The sequence below is a fragment of the Dama dama genome, chromosome 15 (assembly GCF_033118175.1).
Source record: "Dama dama isolate Ldn47 chromosome 15, ASM3311817v1, whole genome shotgun sequence".
Taxonomy (NCBI): Eukaryota; Metazoa; Chordata; class Mammalia; order Artiodactyla; family Cervidae; genus Dama; species Dama dama.
In genome coordinates, this window is record NC_083695.1 from 76,800,567 (window position 1) to 76,820,516 (window position 19,950).

Consider the following 19,950-nt stretch of genomic DNA (forward strand, 5'->3'; position numbering starts at 1 on the left):
CTGCATTTGTAAAATACTACTGGTATCATGCTTCTCACTAAGCATTTCTCTACTTCCGCTTCACACTATGAGACAGGTCTCCCCAGGAGTCCTAATTTTTAAGTTTAGTCCAGAGATTCGATCATCATCCTGAAAACAGGATTTCTCAAAGGGTCACATCTACATCTTTGACACAAGAGCTCTTGATTTCATGCCATATGCCTGTTTGTAAAAGGAAGGCCCATAGGGCCAAAGGAGGCACAGGTTTACCAAAAAAATTAAAATTCATGAAATAAAAAAATTTTATTTTCCCCTTCTACCAAAAATTTACAAACATCTCTATTAAACACAGCCCTTAAAATAAAAAGAAAACTAGTTTGTCCTTTAGGATCCAATTTCTTATGTCCAATATAAGGAGTACATAAAGATTTACCGAAACCTTTATTACTTACTCAATATTCTTTTCTGTGGAAATGATGTATGCTTTATCACTGTATCAATGCTGGCAGCTAAGACTTTACCTATCGGTTAACACACCCTGGAGATTTTAAAAACACTTTATTTAATAAAAGTTAAACATACAAAAACTGAAATTAACACACATCTTAAAAATCATCTTCTTCCACTAATAGGAAGACCCTTTTCTATGCATATATTTGGCTTAAACTCAACTCAGGGTAATTGTGAAGTTCACTTACCAACAAATGCTGACAACTTGATCTAGTTAACAAAAATTATAAACTCAGCTACATGAACATAATATACAGGGAAATTATGGTCAGATTAATGCACAAGAAATACAGTAAATTTTTAATGATGAAACATTCAGTACTCTTGTTCATTAATTTAGCCTTGTTTTTTTTACAAAAATAGTATCTACATTGTATACAGGGCTATACATCAGCTTTTTGTTTTCTCATATAAACATTACATATCCAAAAAATGTCACCACTACCGTTAAGTGAAAATCAACACAGGAGGAAAGCAAACATACAAAAAAAAAAAAAAAAAAAAAGAACATTAGAAAAGGCAGCTGGTCCTAAACATGGTTTCTTACATAAAACTAAAATTCAATGAAAAGAATAAAGAGCTGGATCAATTTTAGAGATGGCCTAATAGGCTTAGGAAGCAAGTTATTGAGAAAAACCTCAAAAAAGAAAACTGCCATTTACCAATTAACCTAGTTTTAGGTTAATTGGGCAACAGCTAAATTTAAGCTGAAGATAAGAAAAACAATGAAGAGAAATTCTTTTTAGCACATTGGTATTTTGCCTTGATGTTCCACGGAATTGCTAGAATATGTGGCACATTCAAAGCATCTGAAAATTCCCAGTTAGAACTTTACAAAAAGTATTTACGATCCATTAAGTGGGTACCTGATACTAGGAAGATGAATAATTCATTTAAGTGCTGTATTTATGCAGCATTTATCTAGAAAAGTTGCTTTATCCAATAAACTTTGAGGAAACTGGTAGTAGTAATGAAAAAAAAGTTTAAATGAGTAGCAGTTATTAAATGCAATTTCAAGTTTCATTCTATTGAAGTCAAACAATGACGACAATGGTATCTTCCTTACTCATCTAACAAATAATTTACCTTTAGAAAAATATAAGGATAAAAAGGTAAATGTAAAGCCCTGCAGAGATGAAATCCAACAGTTTTTCTGACTATTGTGGCATTAAATGCCGAACATTGTATTTGGAGGTATCCTGATACTGTGTCATAGGTTTATCAGCGATTCCACAAGTTCCCACTCCAACTTTGCCAGTGACGCTCTCAGGTGAAGCAAAAATACTCCTCTTTACCTAGAGGAAACAAAACAACAAGAGTTCTTGATTGGTTTTGGAAAAAAATAAAATTTCAAAATACACCTTTAAGGAAAAGTACATCAAGAAAACTTGACTGCTCAAAAAATCCTCCAGTGTTACCTAACATAAGGAAGGTTCAATTCCCTCTATAAACAAATAGCTTTTCAAATTTTAGCTTATAAAAGAAAATAACCTAGATCTTTTGTAATTCCTAATATAACCTCATTCACAGTGCTTCCACTGCAGAGACAGTGGCTAATGGGGATATTTTATATTAAGTCAAAAAGAAGATTAAAGAGGATTCTGAAGTCAAGATCCAGTTTATTTTTTTAAATCTCATTGAACCTCCTTTTTCATTTTAAAGTTATTTTAATGACAGCCACGCTCTGCAAATTTACAAAGTATGTGTGATGAAAGGATTTACTAACCTGGCCTTTTTTGTTTTTAGAATAGGCTCTGTTGTTGAACTGTTGCCATTTCACCTTCTGGTCCTCTCTTTCTTGTTCAAGTTCTTTTATTCTCTGTGCTTTTTTCAAAGCTTTCTTCTTTTTATATTCACGCTGCTGGGCAATCATTTCTTTTCTGTGTGGACAGAACAGGTAAATATCAACTCAAAATGACTTCAACTAAAAGATGACTTCAGTGCAACCACTCTCCCGCCAAAGAAACCCCCAAATCTAATAAGCTTACACACTTTTCCCTCCACAAATAAAAGCACTAACATCAATGTCAATCACTCAGGACTAGTAATAAATAAATGTTATTTGGAATATACAGTATCCGTGGAAGCTTTTAAACACAACTGTAGTGATCTATTACCCTTTTAAATCCAATATTTCAACTGAATTTTAATTTGTCATTTATATAGCGTTTACAAGTTTTGTTTCAAGAAAAAGATGAGTTTCAACATGAAAAGCTAACTAAACCTTTATCAATTTTTAAATGGGGAGTTAGCAAGTATGATATGCTGCATTTGGAAAATGCAAAGATTCAATGCAGATAAAACTATTTCATCTAGATTGGAAGAGCTCAGCAGCACAAAGGGAAATCATAGCAAGCAATTCTTGTAACAACAACTAGCGTTTTCCAATCAGAGCCTAAAGTTCTCTCAGTAATTCCAGATAAAGTTAACACTGACTTATCACCAAAGGAATGACTATAGTGGTCTTCAAAATGAGGTAGTATGATTCAGACTTCTATATCATAGAATCACTTCCATGAAGTATGGTTTTTGACACAATGTCAAAGACTAAAAATAGAAATATCATATTGTTCTACAATCTATTTTTCTTATTGGGATGCTTAAATCAAAGGTTACTGTTAATAGATGACTTATTTTCCCAAATTCAAATATATTTATGTAGCAAATTAAGTTCTCAAAACACCTAGACAAATCCAAAAGACAGCAAACTGTGACAAATACACAGAAGTTAACTGAAAACTGTTAATTCCATCTCCTCAATAACTCTCAAACCATACATCCTTACTGCTACTCCCTGGGTTCAGGTCACCATCATCTTATACCTGAATGATAGCAGTAGCTGCCTTCTCTCTGCTGCCACTCACTAATCACTCAAAAGTTGAAGTATGAACATATCAAATCCTCTCCACTTGAAATGCATCAGTGGCTTTCAAGCTCTTTATGATCTGGCCTCTACATTTCTAACCCTTTCTCTTGTTAAGCCACCCAGCCTCAAGCCCCAAGTTTTTAACCAAAGGATTTCTTTCTATTACTTCTATGTCCCCCGCCACCCATTTTTTGGTTTTAAATGTAAATGTTACTTCTTGTTTAACTTAACTTACTTGTTAAGTCATGTCTGACTCTTTGCAACCCCATGAACTACAGCCCGCCAGGCTCCTTTGTCCATGGAATTTCCCAGGCAAGAATACTGGAGTGGGTGGCCATTTCCTTCTCCAGGGGATCTTCCTGACCCAGGGATCGAACCCACATCTCCTGCATTGGCAGACAGGTCTTTATCACTGAGCCACCAGGGAAGCCGATGTGTCAATAACTGTGCCACATGTTTTACTCAAGCTTTATCAATGAATCCTTACAACCCCATAACGGAGATACTACTATTCCTGTTTTACAGATGAGGAATCAGGAAGCAAGCAGCTTGCTCAAGATCACACCTTCTAGAGTTCATTAACTGGCCAACATCCGTCCTTTTCAAATCTCAGTTTACATGTCATTTCCTCTAAGAAATTTGCCCTCATGACAAAAATGTAGCTTATTACCTTTTCTTTGTTCTCTAAAACATCGTTAACCATACACTGCTAACCTTCAAAACAATTGTAAACAGTATTATAACTTTCATACCCTAATCTAGCCTGCACAGATTCTGAAGACAATCTCAAATACCCAAATGGGGAAAATTACATTTAAAATGCTAAAGTCAAAGTCACTTACTTTGACATGGGTTTGTTGCCACTGTCCTCCTTTGCCTTCCTTCCTTCTTCTACAGGCTTGAGGTTCAACAGTGGAGTCACCTCAGCATTGCCATAGCCAGCGAAAGTGATCGCAGCGGTGCCGTTTTCTTCGTCTATCTCCTCAATCTCCGCTTCGTAACACCTGCAAAGATATCATGGCTGTAAGCAGGTGAGTAAAGGTTCAGTACTCAGCCTATAAGACTTATACTGCAGTGATTCAACTATTCAAAACTTATACAATCAAATGTACCTTTGGCAAAGATAATACAAAAGAGCAGCTAGAATTAGCCATTGCCTTTTAAGGAAGGAAGTCCCAATCAAAATATTGCCCGGAAGTCTCTGACACATCTACTAAAATGTGTTTTAGTCAATTTCTGTGAGAAAACATACTTCTTATATGAATCATTTCAGTATATGTGCTTCACAGAGGTCTAAGAGAGCGAACCATTACTCAATTTTCAATCCAAGGAAAAAAGAACTTATTGACTGTATTAAAATAAATAAAATCCATTCACTTTCCTCTATTTCATGTCTATTTCTTCTAGCATCCGAGCCATTCTTCTGCCCTAAAACTTACTCTAAAGCTAAAAACTAAACTATAGTAATGGTAACCACCCAAGAATCAAACTGGTTGTGTAAGTCTATCAGCCATATAAAGACTAAAATAGAGTAGTTCAAGCTGAATAAAAATCACCTTACCATTGTACTTTACTAGTTCATGTTACAGTTACAGTTTTTTTTCTACACTTACTGTCCATCTTCACTCCAGATTGCCATACACTTGTCTCCCACTTTCCATGAATGAGTGGGCTGAGTAGAAGCAAAGTTGTCTGAACTTGCCAGAGTTTCAGAAGGCTGAGTTGATAGAAGGTCTTTGGTTAGTTCAATAACCTCCTAAAAAGGAAAAACAAAAACCGTTATCTTTATAATTCACATTGTCACCTACTTTCAACAAGAAAGTTCTTTCAGTTTTTGATAACAGCTCTCATACCATGTAGCACTCATTAATTACTCTACACATATTTGCAGTTCATAACGATACTATGATGTAGATACTGTGATTATTCCCATGTAGAAACTAAGATAAAACATTTTATACAGTGGTGGTGGGACTTAAACCTAGGCAGTTGCCTTTCAATGTAATTAACCTCTAATACTAACAGAAATACAGTGGACTTGAATTTACACTGTACATTATTTTTAACCACCTATTTTAGCTAAACAGATCTCTCTAAAGGTGAGAAATAGTCAGGCACTGAACTAGATTCAAGATCCTTTTATCTCATTATCACTGTCACATGAACTTTTTACAGGGCATTGCTTGGCAGTAGTATTAACTGCCTAGCCAACAGGGATGCTCACCTTGCAAAAAAAAAAAAAACCCCAAAAAACTTGAAGGAGCATTATTAATAATAAAAATGTTCCTGCTCATATGTATTTCTACTAAAATACTATAGGCATATATAAAAATACAGTAGTTTTTCTATTCATTTATTCTAATACTTAACCCATCTGGGTAAGCAAATTACCAAGTCAGATTTAAAATATCCCAATACTATAATGTTAAACACATTAGCACAGCTTCAACTAAAAGGAAAAAGTAAAATAAATAAAACAAACACACAGGTAGGCAAAGCCTTTCTGTGTGACAAATACATTTTCTAACTTAGGCTTACACTTACTGGTGCTGCTAAGTCGCTTCAGTCGTGTCTGACTGTGCGACCCCATAAACGGCAGCCCACCAGGCTCCCCGGTCCCTGGGATTCTCCAGGCAAGGACACTGGAGTGGGTTGCCATCTCCTTCTCCAATGCATGAAAGTGAAAAGAGAAAGTGAAGTCGCTCAGTCGTGTCCGACTCTTAGTGACGCCATGGACTGCAGCCCACCAGGCTCCTCCTCCATGGGATTTTCTAGGCAACAATACTGGAGTGGGGTGCCACTGCCTTCTCTGCTTACACTTACTGAATTCATTCAAAGGTGTTTGGTAGAGTTGGTTAAAAAACTTAATAAAAACAAATTGATAGATTCTGCTACCAATCTGCTATATTTTCACTCTGATGAAGACTCATCCTTTGCTGTTGCATATAAAATACCTTAAACATCACACTGTATGTTTTGGGAGAAAAATTAGCAAAGTTACACCCTGTATTCAGTTTCTCCTGGCTCCCACTGAGGTTTAATAATAGCCAAGCAAATAAAATATTACTTTTCTCCTAAAGATTTTAAATCTTCCCAGCTAGTTCTTAAAAACTTATATTTAAGCCTTAAGGGGGGGGGGGGGGATTATTAAAGCCCTTGGAGAAAGATCAGTTTTATGAATAAAAAAATTTTACAAATGAAAATACTAGAAAATCCAGATTTAAGTTAAAAATTCAGTAGATTAATATCTTTAATGAAGTTCTATTAGGTGCCAAATAGCCATTCAAATACCTTTTAATTAGACAATCCTTTGCAAATAAGCAAGGGATGTCCAAATAAAGAGTTGATGTACTACACAAAGAAGGAGAGTAAATTATCCAGTCTTGTTTTTAATTAACCACTTTTAGCACTAGGAATTTAATCCAGTAAGTCTGACTCAAAAGCCTATACAATTCCTATTATTAAATAATTCCATTTAACTAGGGATCACTGGACTACATGCACAAACATGAAGTCTGTGTTTTTAGATCTCAAGATTTAGAACTCTACTTCTCTTAAAACATCTTTCCATTATGTTTTCATAAAAAAATACATTTTAACCAAAGAGAAGGGTCCTGAAAAGCTGTGCAGTTATAATTTCCAGGGCCCTGCACTGAAAAGACACTTTAAAAAAATCCAAAGCATTTATTTCTACCTGTCTTTTCACTTTGCCATGTTATACATACCCCTCCCAACAATTATGAAGACCCTTCTAAATGTCTTTTTTTATTCACATGTGCATATGGACCAAAGTATTATAAATATGATTTCATGTATGAGGGAGTTCTTAAAGGTACATACCATTAATTACTTTTCCTCCCCCAAGTCTGAGTTCTGAAACTGCTCCTTCATTGACAGATGGGCAGCAGTTACAGTAATCGGCAATTCCAGGAAGCATCAGATGTTGTGATCTACATATCAGCAGGTCAAAGGGGGTGCACTCAAGCACTCTGCTTACTGAAGGAAGGCGTTTCGGGGATGCAGAGAGCCACTGTAATATATGAGACAAGTGACTTGACCCCTGCCTCCTTTAGAACCAGTTTATTCAGCAAAACAGCCTAATAAATTGACTATTTTTGTGATTATCACAGACTGCCTGGGGAGCTAGTCAACTAGCTAGCCTGGATTTTACTAAACTCACTTCTTTAAAGTGAAAAAAGAAAACAAATTAGGATTTCAGAAGATTGATTTGCTGCCTATTGAGTAACTTTATATGAAAGACAGTGTGTTAAGAGATAAACATAGAAGCCTTACTGGCAAAATGAAAGTCACTAGAAAAAATGCAGAAAAAGGATTCTGCATAAATCAAAGTGCAAATTCTTAACCAGAGTAAGGATATTCCATAAAAGGAACACAAAAAAATAAAGGAGACTATAAATTCAGTCATCAGTCTGAGAAGACTTTTCAGCAAATATAAAAGGTAGAGTTAAATACCAATGGCACAAGGCATATCTCAGAAAGCAAGGAAGGAAAAGGATTTTTTAAAAAACAAAAACCTATGACAAAATAGAAGCTGTAGCTATAGTCAATGGAGATAACAATTACTAGACAGAAGCAGATAGCAAAATATTTTTCAGAATTTTACCTAATATTAAATGACGTGTTCCATCTTTGAGTAGTTTTCAGTTCAAAACCAAACCTATATCTAGTAACCAAAATCATTGCTTTTTTTCCACGAGAGGAAAAAATTTGAGGTCAAGGTTGGTTGGGAAAAACACTCTCTGTTATTGCTAACTGAAGTGTTAGAACATATGCTTCTAAATCTGTGCCATCTGATATGGTAGCCACATATGGTTACTTAAATAAAATTAAAAATTCAGTTTTTCAGCTATCCTAGTCTTATTCCAAGTATTTGATAGCCCATGTACCTAGCAGCTATAATACTGTACAGCAGATATAGAACATTTCCATTACCACAGAAAGTTCTATTGGACAATGTTTTTCAAAATGGTTATTTAAAAAAGAATATTTTACAGAATGACCTCCAGGTCATTATTAACTGAACCCTAAGTAAGCCATTTACCTGATTACTACAATGCCTACAACAATGGTCTCCCTTCCTACAGTTTTTCCACTATAGATCATGGCCTAACACAATTCTGCCCAGACTCTGAAATGTATTTTCAGAAATACTAAAATACCAAGACTCATAATAATGCTGTCTTCACTCCCAACTCCCCCCTTCACCAGTTCCACATATACCCTTCCCTCTTACTGCCAATTAAATACAAGAAGCAATGTATACAACATTGGCACAATGTTTTATTTTCTTCAAAGGAAAAAAAGCACTGCTTTTAAGTTGCTTTTTAATAAGAGAGAGAGAGAGATGGGGGTAGGTCAGGCTCTCTAAGGCAAGCAGAAAGTTGGCCCGAGATGAGAGAAACTGCTCCCAAAACATCTTTTTCTTACTGACTGGCTCCCTGACATTCACTGGCCTGACTTTTACATACTGATGAGAGGCCTTGGTTTCTGTGTGTTTGTTTTTTTTTTTTTTAAATAACATACTATTGCAACTTCATGCATGTCTCATGCACGTCTATCCTAAATCCAGAAATTGAACCTGAAAATATTCAACTCATTTAAATTATGCCCAGGTAAGCTCTTTTAGAATTGTGAGTCTCTTCCCCATTTCAAATAAGTTTTGTTTGTTTGCAGTTCTATAATCCCTAAAATATTGATAGTTTTAATTGGCAAGAGGATGATATTAAATGGAGAGAAATGATATGTAGCATGAAGATGATCTGAGTTGTTTTGAATCATTGAAGATAAGTCATCTAATCAAAACATCTTTTAAAACTCTCCAAAAAATCAGATTCAGAATTAGATGAAAAGCCATAGATATTTACAAATATTATATATGGTGTTTTTATTAATCAACCCAGTGTTGTAAGAAACAACAGATATTTACTTCTATGGCTTTATGTTTGTCTTGAAACCCCAGAGCAAGTTTTAAAAAGCTGGTTTCATACTTACTGCTCTTCCAGGACAAAAAGAACACATTAAATTAAGATCGCCTTTTTACATAGATTCGGTTTAATTTCAAGTTGCTAACAAGTGTCAACAATTACATAGAAGACCTAGCCTTAAGTTCAAACATTATGTAACATTTATGCAGAAAACAAACATCTCTTTAGGGATTTTTATAATGTGTTTTCAACACAGGGACTAGAGCTAGCTTTGTTACACTTACACACACACAGGATCTCTGGCATGGGTGCTCTATTTCATTTTCAAAGAAATCTTGCGGCATTGAAAATAATTTGATACAACCTGATTAGGTTATATTTTCCTCCTTTAATTTTAGTTATCCTTTGAAGTAAAATTCATTTTCCAGGTCTTGAAAAACAGAAATGTCATCCACTATCAAGTTATATGTTATCTCTTTCTCTAGAGTGATAGTGACTTATAAAATTAACTCTTACTTTTAAAAATTGTAAGAGCATATAACAGTGACACAACAAAGAACTATGTTTCAACTGTTTTGAGGTACACAAACTAAGGAAGCAATCCTTCTCCTAGAAGCCATGTATGCCTCTGTGCGTGCACACATGTACACACAAGGGGTGTGAAGGGGAGAAACACTCCCTCCAAAGGTATTTTGGGTACCCATAGATTTCAGGCAATAAGCCACTTATAAGCCACAGAAATACTCCTTTCAAGCAATGAAATTATTAAGTATCGCCCCATACTTACTTGTAAATCTTTCTTTAATTTTAGTAAGTCTTCATTTTCTCCATTTCCAGACAGTGCAGCCTCAACTTGCTGGAGTTGAGCTTTGTAGCTTGCCAGCTGCTTTGCTAGATCCTCTGACATCTGGTGAAAATAGAGTAAAGTCATTAAAACAGAACCAAAAAACCAAAACATAAACAAATTTTTTTTTTTTTGGTCGGCCTGAATTAACCCTTACCAATTTTGTTCCCAACTCCTTATTATAATTCACTGCAGCATAATTTATTACTAATACCTTTACTTGCAGTTCAGAGAAATGCTGTGCGCCAAACCACAAACTTCAAGTATTCTGAAGATTTATAAACATGTTAGATATATTCCATATAGAAACAGAAAACAAGATAAGGTAAAAAAGGAGAATAATTTCTAATTTTCTTTAAACTATTAACAGGGAAGAGACACTGTGTTAGGCTCAAGGAAAAGGACTGTTATATCATCACCAAAAAATAAAACAGAAGGAACTAAACAGTTGACAGAATTGAAAAAATAAAATAGAAGGCACTAAACTGTTGAGTTGAGGCTTCCGATTTTTAAGGGCTAAAAAGTACTTCGAAAGCCAAATATAAATGGCTTTGGATTAACTAAACAAATAACTTTCTCCACAAGAGCTATAATACGAGTGTTTAGAAACTTCTTCACAGTGCAAAAACCTTTCACCCAGTCACTTAAATACTGCCAATGCATTTTTCCGCAGTTAAAAGAAACATCACAGATACTCTCCAGTTTACGCAATCTAAAGTACGTGCCTTTCTCGAAATCCAGCTCTACTTTTGAAAATAAGACCGGAGAGGATTCTTCCTCGCATTATTAGCAAACGTACAGGGTTTCCGAGACCCGTCTGTGTTACAAATCCCGGCCAACCACAGCCCGGAGCCTGGAAGGACTTCAAAAGGGTTTGTGCAAGCCAGGCTGCTCCCCTTCAGTCACCCTACACCTCAAAGCCCGCCACAACTAGCTCGACCATTTCAGACCTCGAAATTCCAACAGCTTCCAAGGAAACAAAAAACAAGAACTGAGCCGAGGACCCAGGAGCCGGAGCCCCACCCGCAAACAGGCTCCGTACAGAAGGGCCGAAGGCGTCCTTAAGATGCCTCCCGCGACCCAACCCCACCCGTCGGGTTTCCGCGGCTAGCCCAACTCCGTTCAGGGACGCTCAGGGCTCAACTCTGCGTGGAAGAGGAGGCCGGCGCCCGGGCGTCTCCATCGCGGCCTCAGCCTCTGGCCTCCGGTTCAACTCGTGAGAGGTCGAGGCCCAGCGAGGCCTCACTGTCTCCCTCATCGCTTTACCTTGTGTGGGGTTGGGAGAGTGGCGACGGGAAGGGGTAAGTGGCAAATGAGCCCAGCGGTGGCAGCAACAGCAGCAGCAACAAAAAAGTCCGCGTCGACAACTAGTTAACCCGGGCTAGAAACTCGTATCTCAACCGGGAGTGAACTGGAGAGGACTAAAGCCGGGGACTGAAGGAGGTATAGAAGAGGCGGGTGAAGTCTCGCGAGAGGTTAAAAATCCTCGCGAGATCTCTCTCGAGTCACGTGATTCCTAGCGCCCTTTAGGCCGCCGGTCCTTAATCACGTCAGGGACGTGAAGTGGACCGCGCGGGGAGCGGGGGGAGGCGGCGGAGGGGTGAGGCGGGGAGGGGGCGGGGGGGAGACGGAGAGGGAGGTGGCGGTGGGGGGAGGCGGGGCGGGTCTCATAGGTAGGAAATGACGTACTGGGATGCGCCAGGCGCCGGATATAGGTTCGTTTTATCTTAGTTCCGGCTCGGAATGGGGAATCCGTTTGGTTATTTTATGTGTGGGCGCATTCCGGCGGATCCTGAGGTTCCCAGGGTGCTGGGTGGCGGAAAGAACTGGGTCTAATGCAGTATTCATCGTAGAGGTTGGTTCTCAGAGTTTGGTCCCAGCACCATCAGCATTGCCTGGTATTTATTTTTTACAGTAATTTATAATTTATTGCAAAAATAATGCACTATAAATACATACTTTCAGTACCCACCGCAGACCTTTGAATCAGAAACGTTGAAGATGGGCTTAGCAGCCTGTTTCAGTAAGCCTTCTAGGGGATACCAATGTCCGCTCAAGTGTGAGAACCACTGCTTCATATTAATAGAATAGTAAAAGTCTTAATGGCAACAGAAAGCTGCTTAGATTGTGGCAGAACCTATTGGACAGTAGATTAGGTTATTTAAAACCTATTTTGACTTTTCGAGGGTGGTTACCCAGGCTGTGGGCCGCCCCAGGAGCAGGAGCTGTGTATCCTCCCCTTTTCCGTTTACCATTGTAAACAAAGGCCTTTCGTACCATTAAAAAAAAAAGAAACAAAACTTATTTTGTAAGCACTTACTGGTTTTAATTAAGTTATATAGGTTAATGCCACCCGCAAGGGAACAGTCTTCAAGTTACAATCTTAAATATAAGCAGATTGTGTAAGCACTTAATGTTTAAAAAGAGATGTGTATTAAGTGTAATAATATATACTATTTATGGACGGGTACACAAATCTATATAGAGATTTGGAGTGGAACCCAAATGTTTTCACTGATTATCCTTCCTACTTTTAATCTTTCCCCCGTACGCGTGTAATTTTTTCCAATTAAAAAAAAAAAAAAACTAAAAAGACCTGAGACACGAAGAGGCTCTATGAATGTCAGGAAAGAAAGTTCCCTGTTTTGTTTTGTACAAACACACACATCCCTCATTGAGTCAGAGAACCTGTAGAGATGAAACCAGGTTAGGTTTGTGGCAGTCAACTTGTAAGACTTGAAAATGCTGCAGAGGGCAGCCACGTGTAGCTAGAATTAAGGAAGACAAACCAGAGGGGATGTACTTTATTAGAAATCTGTTAAAAACACGATGTAGTTTTTGACAGTTGCTCTTATTTTAATCGTATATTTTAAGAACTAACGCCAGGAGGATCTTCCTTGAAAATAAACTTTACAGCTGTGTAAGTTTGCCACATAAGAAGTCTTCATGAACCCCCTAGATCAGAGAATCGGAAAATATGTATAAGCTCCAGTGAAGTTTTTTGATAACTTTTGTTTTTAGCATTGCTTTTAATCTCTCCTTCTGTGCAACGTAGAGTATATTTGAAAAGGAGAGTTATATTGAATGTTATTAGTTCTCACAAAGAGATAACAGTTGCGTGTGCCAGGCAGTATTATAAACTCTACATATATTCATTTATTTTTCACTGTGATTTGGTGTGTTTTTAAAGACAAAACTGAAGCAAGTATAAGCTTTGACTAAGTCTGCTACTTCAAATAAGTGTTCTGACTTACCACCTCCTTTGAAGTGTCAAAATCCTCTTTCAGTGTCAGATTTTTCTTAAAACATTCTGACTCAAAATACAATCATGTTTATTCTTCAAAAAGAACAGTATCTAAAACCTCTAGTTCTTTAAACCTGGTATTTATTTTAATGAACTCAGTAAGTAAATAAAATTTAAAGATACTACAGCTATTTCCTTTCACTCCTAAAGAAAATTAAAGCATTTGAAAATGCACCCACTCTTTCCAGAGTGTAAAACTATGCAGTAAATTCATACATTAATACATATTGGTTAAATGGGACGTCGCATTCTTTAGCTTAGCTTTTATCATATCTCTTCACTAAAGTAGCCCCAGATTTTCCTACATTTTTGATATCTGTACAGATGCCTAATGTGATGAGAGATGTGCACATAGTAATAATAACAATACCCTTTGCCCTTTTTAATGATAAGTGTTTTGAATGTTGACATGGGGATTTGTTGCAGGGCAAGCTATTGGCTTTTTCTGCCTATTGAGTATTTGGGGGGGTGGGGGGGGTGGGGGCGGGGAATACAGTGCATTCAGAACATATCCTGGGATGACTCTTAGGTGGTATCATCCATTTAAGTTTGATGGATAAACAGCCTTGCTGATGAATACAGTTGCTCACCCATCAGAGCAATCCTGATTTGTTCAGTGAAATATGCATTGTCTTGCTAGTCTTAAGATGTACATTTTCAGCCATTCTGTATTTCACATGTACCATCAGAGAACAGAAAGCACGCCACTGAAAACAGAAAACAAGGATTTGTTCAGTTTGAAAAGATGATAGTCTAAGACTTTAAAAGGATCAGAAATAACAGAGTCATCGAAGTTCTTCAGATCTATTTGAAAGTGATGTTTAACTGTACCCCTATTTTCTCAGTTTAACTGTACTCCCATTTTATCAGGAATATATTCTGAGGGTAAAAAGAACAGAAACAAAAAAGTCTCAAACATCACAGATTTATTGCTAATAGTAGTATTGGTAAGGTGAGATAATTTTAAAACTTTTATGTCTACTCTAGATAAAGTTAATAACTAGTAAGTTTTGTTAGTTAAAACTCTAATAAGAGGGAACAAATATTAAATAAGAGAGGAAAATATTTAATAAAAGAATTTTTGTGTGTAAAGTCCTCTGGTGTTAAATATGAATTTTGAATATATATTTATATATCTTAGAAGTAATATTACCCTAGTGGAGGGTGCCAGTATCTTGATATCTAAATACCATTCCCCATGAGAGGAACAGTATTTCTTGGAAAAATGATGGATTTAGGGTCTCAGGCCAGAAAGTACAACAGTACAAACCTGAGCCTGGAACATCTTGCCAGAAAACAAGGAAGTGCCCTGAAACAATAATCCTAATAAGGATCAAGTCGAAAACTCACAGAACCCAGCTTGAGGGGACTGCATTGGCCAAAGATGAGTCAGTCTTGACATTAAAAGAATAATGACTATGATCAATTATCAAATCATTCAGTCAGTTCAGTTTGGTTGCTAAGTTGTGGTGGACTCTTTGCAACCCCATGGACTGCAGCATGCCAGGCCTCCATGTCCATCACCAACTCCCTGAGTTTACTCAAATTCATTTCCATTGACTCGGTGATGCCATCTAACAATCTCATCCTCTGTCATTCCGTTCTCCCACCTTCAATCTTCCCCAGCATCAGGGTCTTTTCAAATGAGTCAGTTCTTTGCATCAAGTGGCCAAAGGATTGGAGTTTCAGCTTCAGCATCAGTCCTTCCAATGAATATTCAGGACTGATTTCCTTTAGGATGGAATAGTTGGATCTCCTTGCTGCCCAAGGGACTCTCAAGAGTCTTTTCCAGCACCACAGTTCAAAAGCACCACAGTACTCAGGTTTCTTTATACTCCAACTCTAACATCTGTACGTGACTACTGGAAAAACCATAGCTTTTACTAGATGGACCTTTGTTGGCAAAATAATGTTTCTGCTTTTTAATCTGCTGTCTAGGTTGGTCATAACTTTTCTTCTAAGGAGCAAGCATCTTTTAATTTTATGGCTGCTGTCACCATCTGCAGTGATTCTGGAGCCTCCCAAAATAAAGTCTGTCACTGTTTCCACTGTTTACCCATCTATTTGCCATGATCTTAGTTTTCTGAATGTTGAGCTTTATGCCAACTTTTTCACTGTCCTCATTCACTTTTATCAAGAGGCTCTTTAGTTCTTCTTCACTTTCTGCCGTAAGTGTGGTGTCATCTGCATATCTGATGTTATTGATATTTTTCCCGGCAATCTTGATTCCTGTTTGTGCTTCATCCAGTCCAGCATTTCCCATGATGTACTCTGCATATAAGTTAGATAAGCAGGGTGACAATATACAGCCTTGACGTACTCCTTTCCTGATTTGGAACCAATCTGTTGTTCCATGTCCAGTTCTAACTGTTGCTTCTCAGGAGATTTCTCAGGAGGCAGGTTAGGTGGTCTGGTATTCTGATCTCTTGAAGAATTTTCCAGTTTATTGTGATCCACACAGTCAAAGGCTTTGGCATAGTCAATAAAGCAGAAGTAGATGTTTTTCTAGAACTCTCATGCTTTTTCAGTGATCCAGCAGGTGTTGACAATTTGATCTCTGGTTCCTCTGCCTTTTCTAAATCCAGCTTGAATATCTGGAAGTTCATGTACTATTGAAGCCTGGCTTGGAGAATTTTGAGCATTACTTTGCTAGTGTGTGAGATGAATGCAATTATGTGATAGTTTGAGCATTCTCTGGCATTGCCTTTCTTTGGGATTGGAATGAAGACTGACCTTTTCCAGTCCTGTGGCCACTGCTGAGTTGTCAAAATTTGCTGGCGTATTGAGTACAGCACTTTCACAGCACCATCTTTTAGGACTTGAAATAGCTCAACTGGGTTTCCATCACCTCCACTGGCTTTGTTCATAGTGATGCTTCCTAAGGCCCATTGACTTTGCATTCCAGGATGTCTGGCTCTAGGTGAGTGATCACACCATCGTGGTTATCTGGGTCATGAAGACCTTTTTTGTGTAGTTCTTCTGTAGTTATTCTTGCCACCTCTTCTTAATATCTTCTGCTTCTGTTAGGTTCATACCATTTCTGTCCTTTTTTGTGCCCATCTTTGCATGAAATGTTCCCTTGGTATCTCTAATTTTCTTGAAGAGACCTCTAGTCTTTCCCATTCTGTTTTTTCCTCTATTTCTTTGCATTGATCACTGAGGAAGGCTTTCGTATCTCTCTCTCCTTGCTGTTCTTTGGAACTCCGCATTCAAATGGGTATATCTTTCCTTTTCTCCTTTGCCCTCTGATGGATAAGGATAGGAGGCTTATGGGAGCTTCCTGATGGGAGAGACTAACTGAGGGGGGAACTAGGGGTCTAGTTCTGATGGGCGGGGCCATGCACAGTAAATCTTTAATCCAATTTTCTGTTGAAGGGCGGGACTGTGTTCCCTCCCTGTTATTTGACCTGAGGCCAAACTATGGTGGAGGTAATGAAGATAATCAAATCATTAAATACATTTAAAAAAAAAACCCTAAGTCCAGAGTGATACTCAAAATTAAGGGTTGGGGAAGGCATTTTTATTTCTTTTTTTAAAAATTATGTTGTTTGTGCGAGTCACTCAGTTGTGTCCGACTCTGCGACCCCATGGACTACAGCTCACCAGGCTCCTCTGTCCATGGAATTCTCCAGGCAAGAATACTGGAGTGGATCGTCATTCCCTTCTTCAGGGGAACTTCCCAACCCAGGTCTCCCACATTGCAGGCAGATGCTATACCTTCTGAGCCACCAGGGCTGCCTCTGTGTGTGTGTGTGTATATATATATATCACATCTTTTTATTTTATTTATTTTGGCTGTTTTGGGTCTTCAGTTCTACTCAAGCTTTCCTCTAGTTGCAGCAGGCAGGGTCTGCTCTCCAGTTGTGGTGCATGGGCTTCTCATTGCAGGCTTAAGCAGTTGTGGGATGTAGGCTCAGTAGTTGTGGCTCCACAGGCCCTAGAGCACAGGCTCAAGAGTTGTGGTGCATGGAGGTAGTGGCTCCGTGGCGTGTGGGCCTTCCTGGATCAGGGATCAAACCTGTGTCTCCTGCACTGGCAGGCAGATTCTTTACCACTGAGCCGTCAGGGAACCCTTATGCAGCCAATAAACATAGATGAAATTATGGAACTGGAAAAACAGCCCTGTGCAGTCCCCAGTGATTCAGGCAAAGATCATAAAGAGAAGCTAAAACCCATCTTGTGACAGGAGTTAGGGAAAAGGAGGATGCTTGCATAGTATCATAATATCATTCCACATATTACTTAATAAAGAGGAAAATATACCTTCCAATGAAGAAATTCAGCAATCAGCAACTTAGCCTAGTGATCCCACTGAGCACCACTAATGGTGGAACAACCTGACTTTACAGGCCTCTTGATTTGATGCAATGTGAAGGAAATAGCCTTTTCATATTGTTCATGGGGTTCTCAAGGCAAGAATACTGAAGTGGTTTGCCAATCTCTTCTCCAGTGGACCACATTTTGTCAGAACGCTCCACCATGACCTGTCCATCTTGGGTGGCCCTAAACAGCATGGTTCATCGTTTCATTGAGTTAGACAAGGCTCTGGGCCATGTGATCAGTTTGGTTAGTTTTCTGTGTTTAGTTGTCTGTGATTCAGTTACTGTTCTGTGAACAGTATGAAAAGGCAAAAATATATGACACAGAAAGATGAACACCCCAGGTCGATATGTTAGGGGAAGCACACTGATTGAAACCGCCCACCCTGGCCAGGCACCATACTAACCATTTGCATGAGTTGTTTTATGACAGGAGATCCTGATAAGGAATACGGAACTAGTAAGCCACCACCAGCCAGAAGAGTTCGGGAAAGGTCGAGAGGAGACACTGCCTGTCCGTCCACTTCCCAGAATCCCTCTTGCTAGCATCCATCTTGGCTGAGCGGATGTGTGCGCCACCAGGAAAGACTCTGAATTAGAATGATTGGCCAAAGACCACCTGGAAACTAATCCCATCACCATAAAACCCAAGACTGTGAGCCATGCGGCAGAGCAGTTCTCCTGGGTTCCCTTACCTAGTGCTCTCCACCTGGGTGCCCTTTCCCAATAAAATCTCTTGCTTTGTCAGCATGTGTCTCCTTGGACAATTCATTTCCGAGTGTTAGACAAGAGCCCAGCTTCGGGCCCTGGAAGGGGTCCCCCTTCCTGCAACAAATGGCGACTCTGGTGGGACTATTCTTTGCTGAGACTGACATCCTGACCACTTGGGGTACTCAGGGGCCAGCTTGCCTGCCAATGGACCAGACCCAGCGGCCGCAACTGGGACCCTTTTGTCCCTGGTCTCCTCCTGACGCGGACAACTGGCCAGAGTGCCTCGACCGGTAAGGAACAAAAGACTTTATTGACCTCTCTCCCCTTCCCTCTCTCTTTCCTCTCCTTAGCCCTTCCTATCCTTCCCGTTTTTCTAGTCCCCCGGTCCTGGACGCAGGAATCTGGTCGAAGGGCCTCAGCTTGAGCTGAGGATTGGAGACTGATCACCTCCTCTTGGCAGAGAACTTGAATTTTCTGGTCTGGTTTCTGGTAGGGCCGAGTTCCATTCCTCCCTTTTCTGGAAGCCCAGGGAAAAGTCCTGTAACGCCTGGGTGTCTGCAGGTGGCAGGAGACATCTGTAAGGCCACCCCTTTTGCCCCCCTTTCCCGCCTCCTCCTCCTCCTTTCAACCTGGCTTCCTTTCCTCCTTTTGAAATCTTTGTAGACAAAACTGAAGTTTTGTGTCTCTATAAAAGGTTTTCTGAGAGACTGTATTCTTGTATTTAAGGGAGTGTCTGATGAGGACTGCCAGGTTTATATGTGTGTGTTTTAACTCTGTTCTGTGTTGTGATTTGTGACGGCCATTTTGCTTTGTCTGGCCACCATTTAGACCTGCCGCCATTTTGTTAGAACTTGATTTTCTTTCCTTGTGCCTTGAGACCAGGGGTCTCAGGAACACTTATCTAGACCATCTCTAACTCCTGAGACTGAGAGAAAAAGGAAAAAAACCTTTAAAAATGTTAGTTACTTAAATTGTATATTGTAATATCTAATTCATGACCAAATTCATGACCAAACTTAGAAAATGAAGCTAGATCTTGCACTGTCTGTCTAAATATGTTTTGGTATGTCTTTGTCTCTGGGTAATATTTTTTAGGTTAATTTGTAAATGAGCTCTATTTAATTGGCTTAAAAAAAAGGTAAGTGCTTACAAATCAAATAATTCTAAATTAAATAATAAATTCCAGGTTCAGGTGAACTGGGAAATATTCAGTATTAAATACCTGATATTAATGTTTGTTTGTTGACCTATCTAATATAGACATGTCTTAGAGTAATTAACATCAAGAAAATATTTTCATTGTATCTAGGTTTAATATAAGTTAAATATTATACCTGTTACAAGTTTGTCAACAAGGAAATTTTCACCTCGAGTGAAAAAACTTCTAAAAAATGTAAATGAGGTATGAGTTTGTATAGAAACTCTAGTAAGAATAATTATTCTTTGAGAATATCTGTCTACAATAGTCTCCC

At 38.5% G+C, this 19,950-nt stretch overlaps 1 protein-coding gene across 2 annotated transcripts; it reads right to left on the reverse strand.

The window, feature by feature from the left end:
* Nucleotides 1-520: 520 nt before the first annotated feature.
* SMNDC1 (survival motor neuron domain containing 1) lies at nt 521-11,597 on the reverse strand. Of its 2 annotated transcripts, none has more exons than XM_061162613.1 (6): nt 11,411-11,597; nt 10,088-10,207; nt 4,969-5,111; nt 4,198-4,359; nt 2,216-2,369; nt 521-1,784 (listed from the first exon to the last, which is right to left on the reverse strand). In XM_061162613.1, exons 2-6 carry the CDS (start codon nt 10,205-10,207, stop codon nt 1,647-1,649), a joined length of 717 nt encoding a protein of 238 aa, XP_061018596.1. In that variant the 5' UTR covers nt 11,411-11,597; the 3' UTR covers nt 521-1,646. The 2 variants fall into 2 exon arrangements, with proteins under 2 accessions (XP_061018596.1, XP_061018597.1); XM_061162614.1 differs by lacking the exon at nt 11,411-11,597 and adding an exon at nt 7,196-7,385 and having other exon boundaries at nt 10,088-10,213.
* Nucleotides 11,598-19,950: the final 8,353 nt, after the last annotated feature.

What these genes read in the sequence shown, in the direction of transcription:
- SMNDC1 (XM_061162613.1), bottom strand. Translation starts at nt 10,207, where the DNA reads ATGTCAGAGGATCTAGCAAAGCAGCTGGCAAGCTACAAAGCTCAACTC. An exon ending in AATTAAAGAAAGATTTACAA is followed by an intron (nt 5,112 to 10,087) that starts GTAAGTATGGGG and finishes TTTCCTTTTTAG; the next exon opens with GAGGTTATTGAACTAACCAA. An exon ending in CTAAAAACAAAAAAGGCCAG is followed by an intron (nt 1,785 to 2,215) that starts GTTAGTAAATCC and finishes TGTTTCCTCTAG; the next exon opens with GTAAAGAGGAGTATTTTTGC.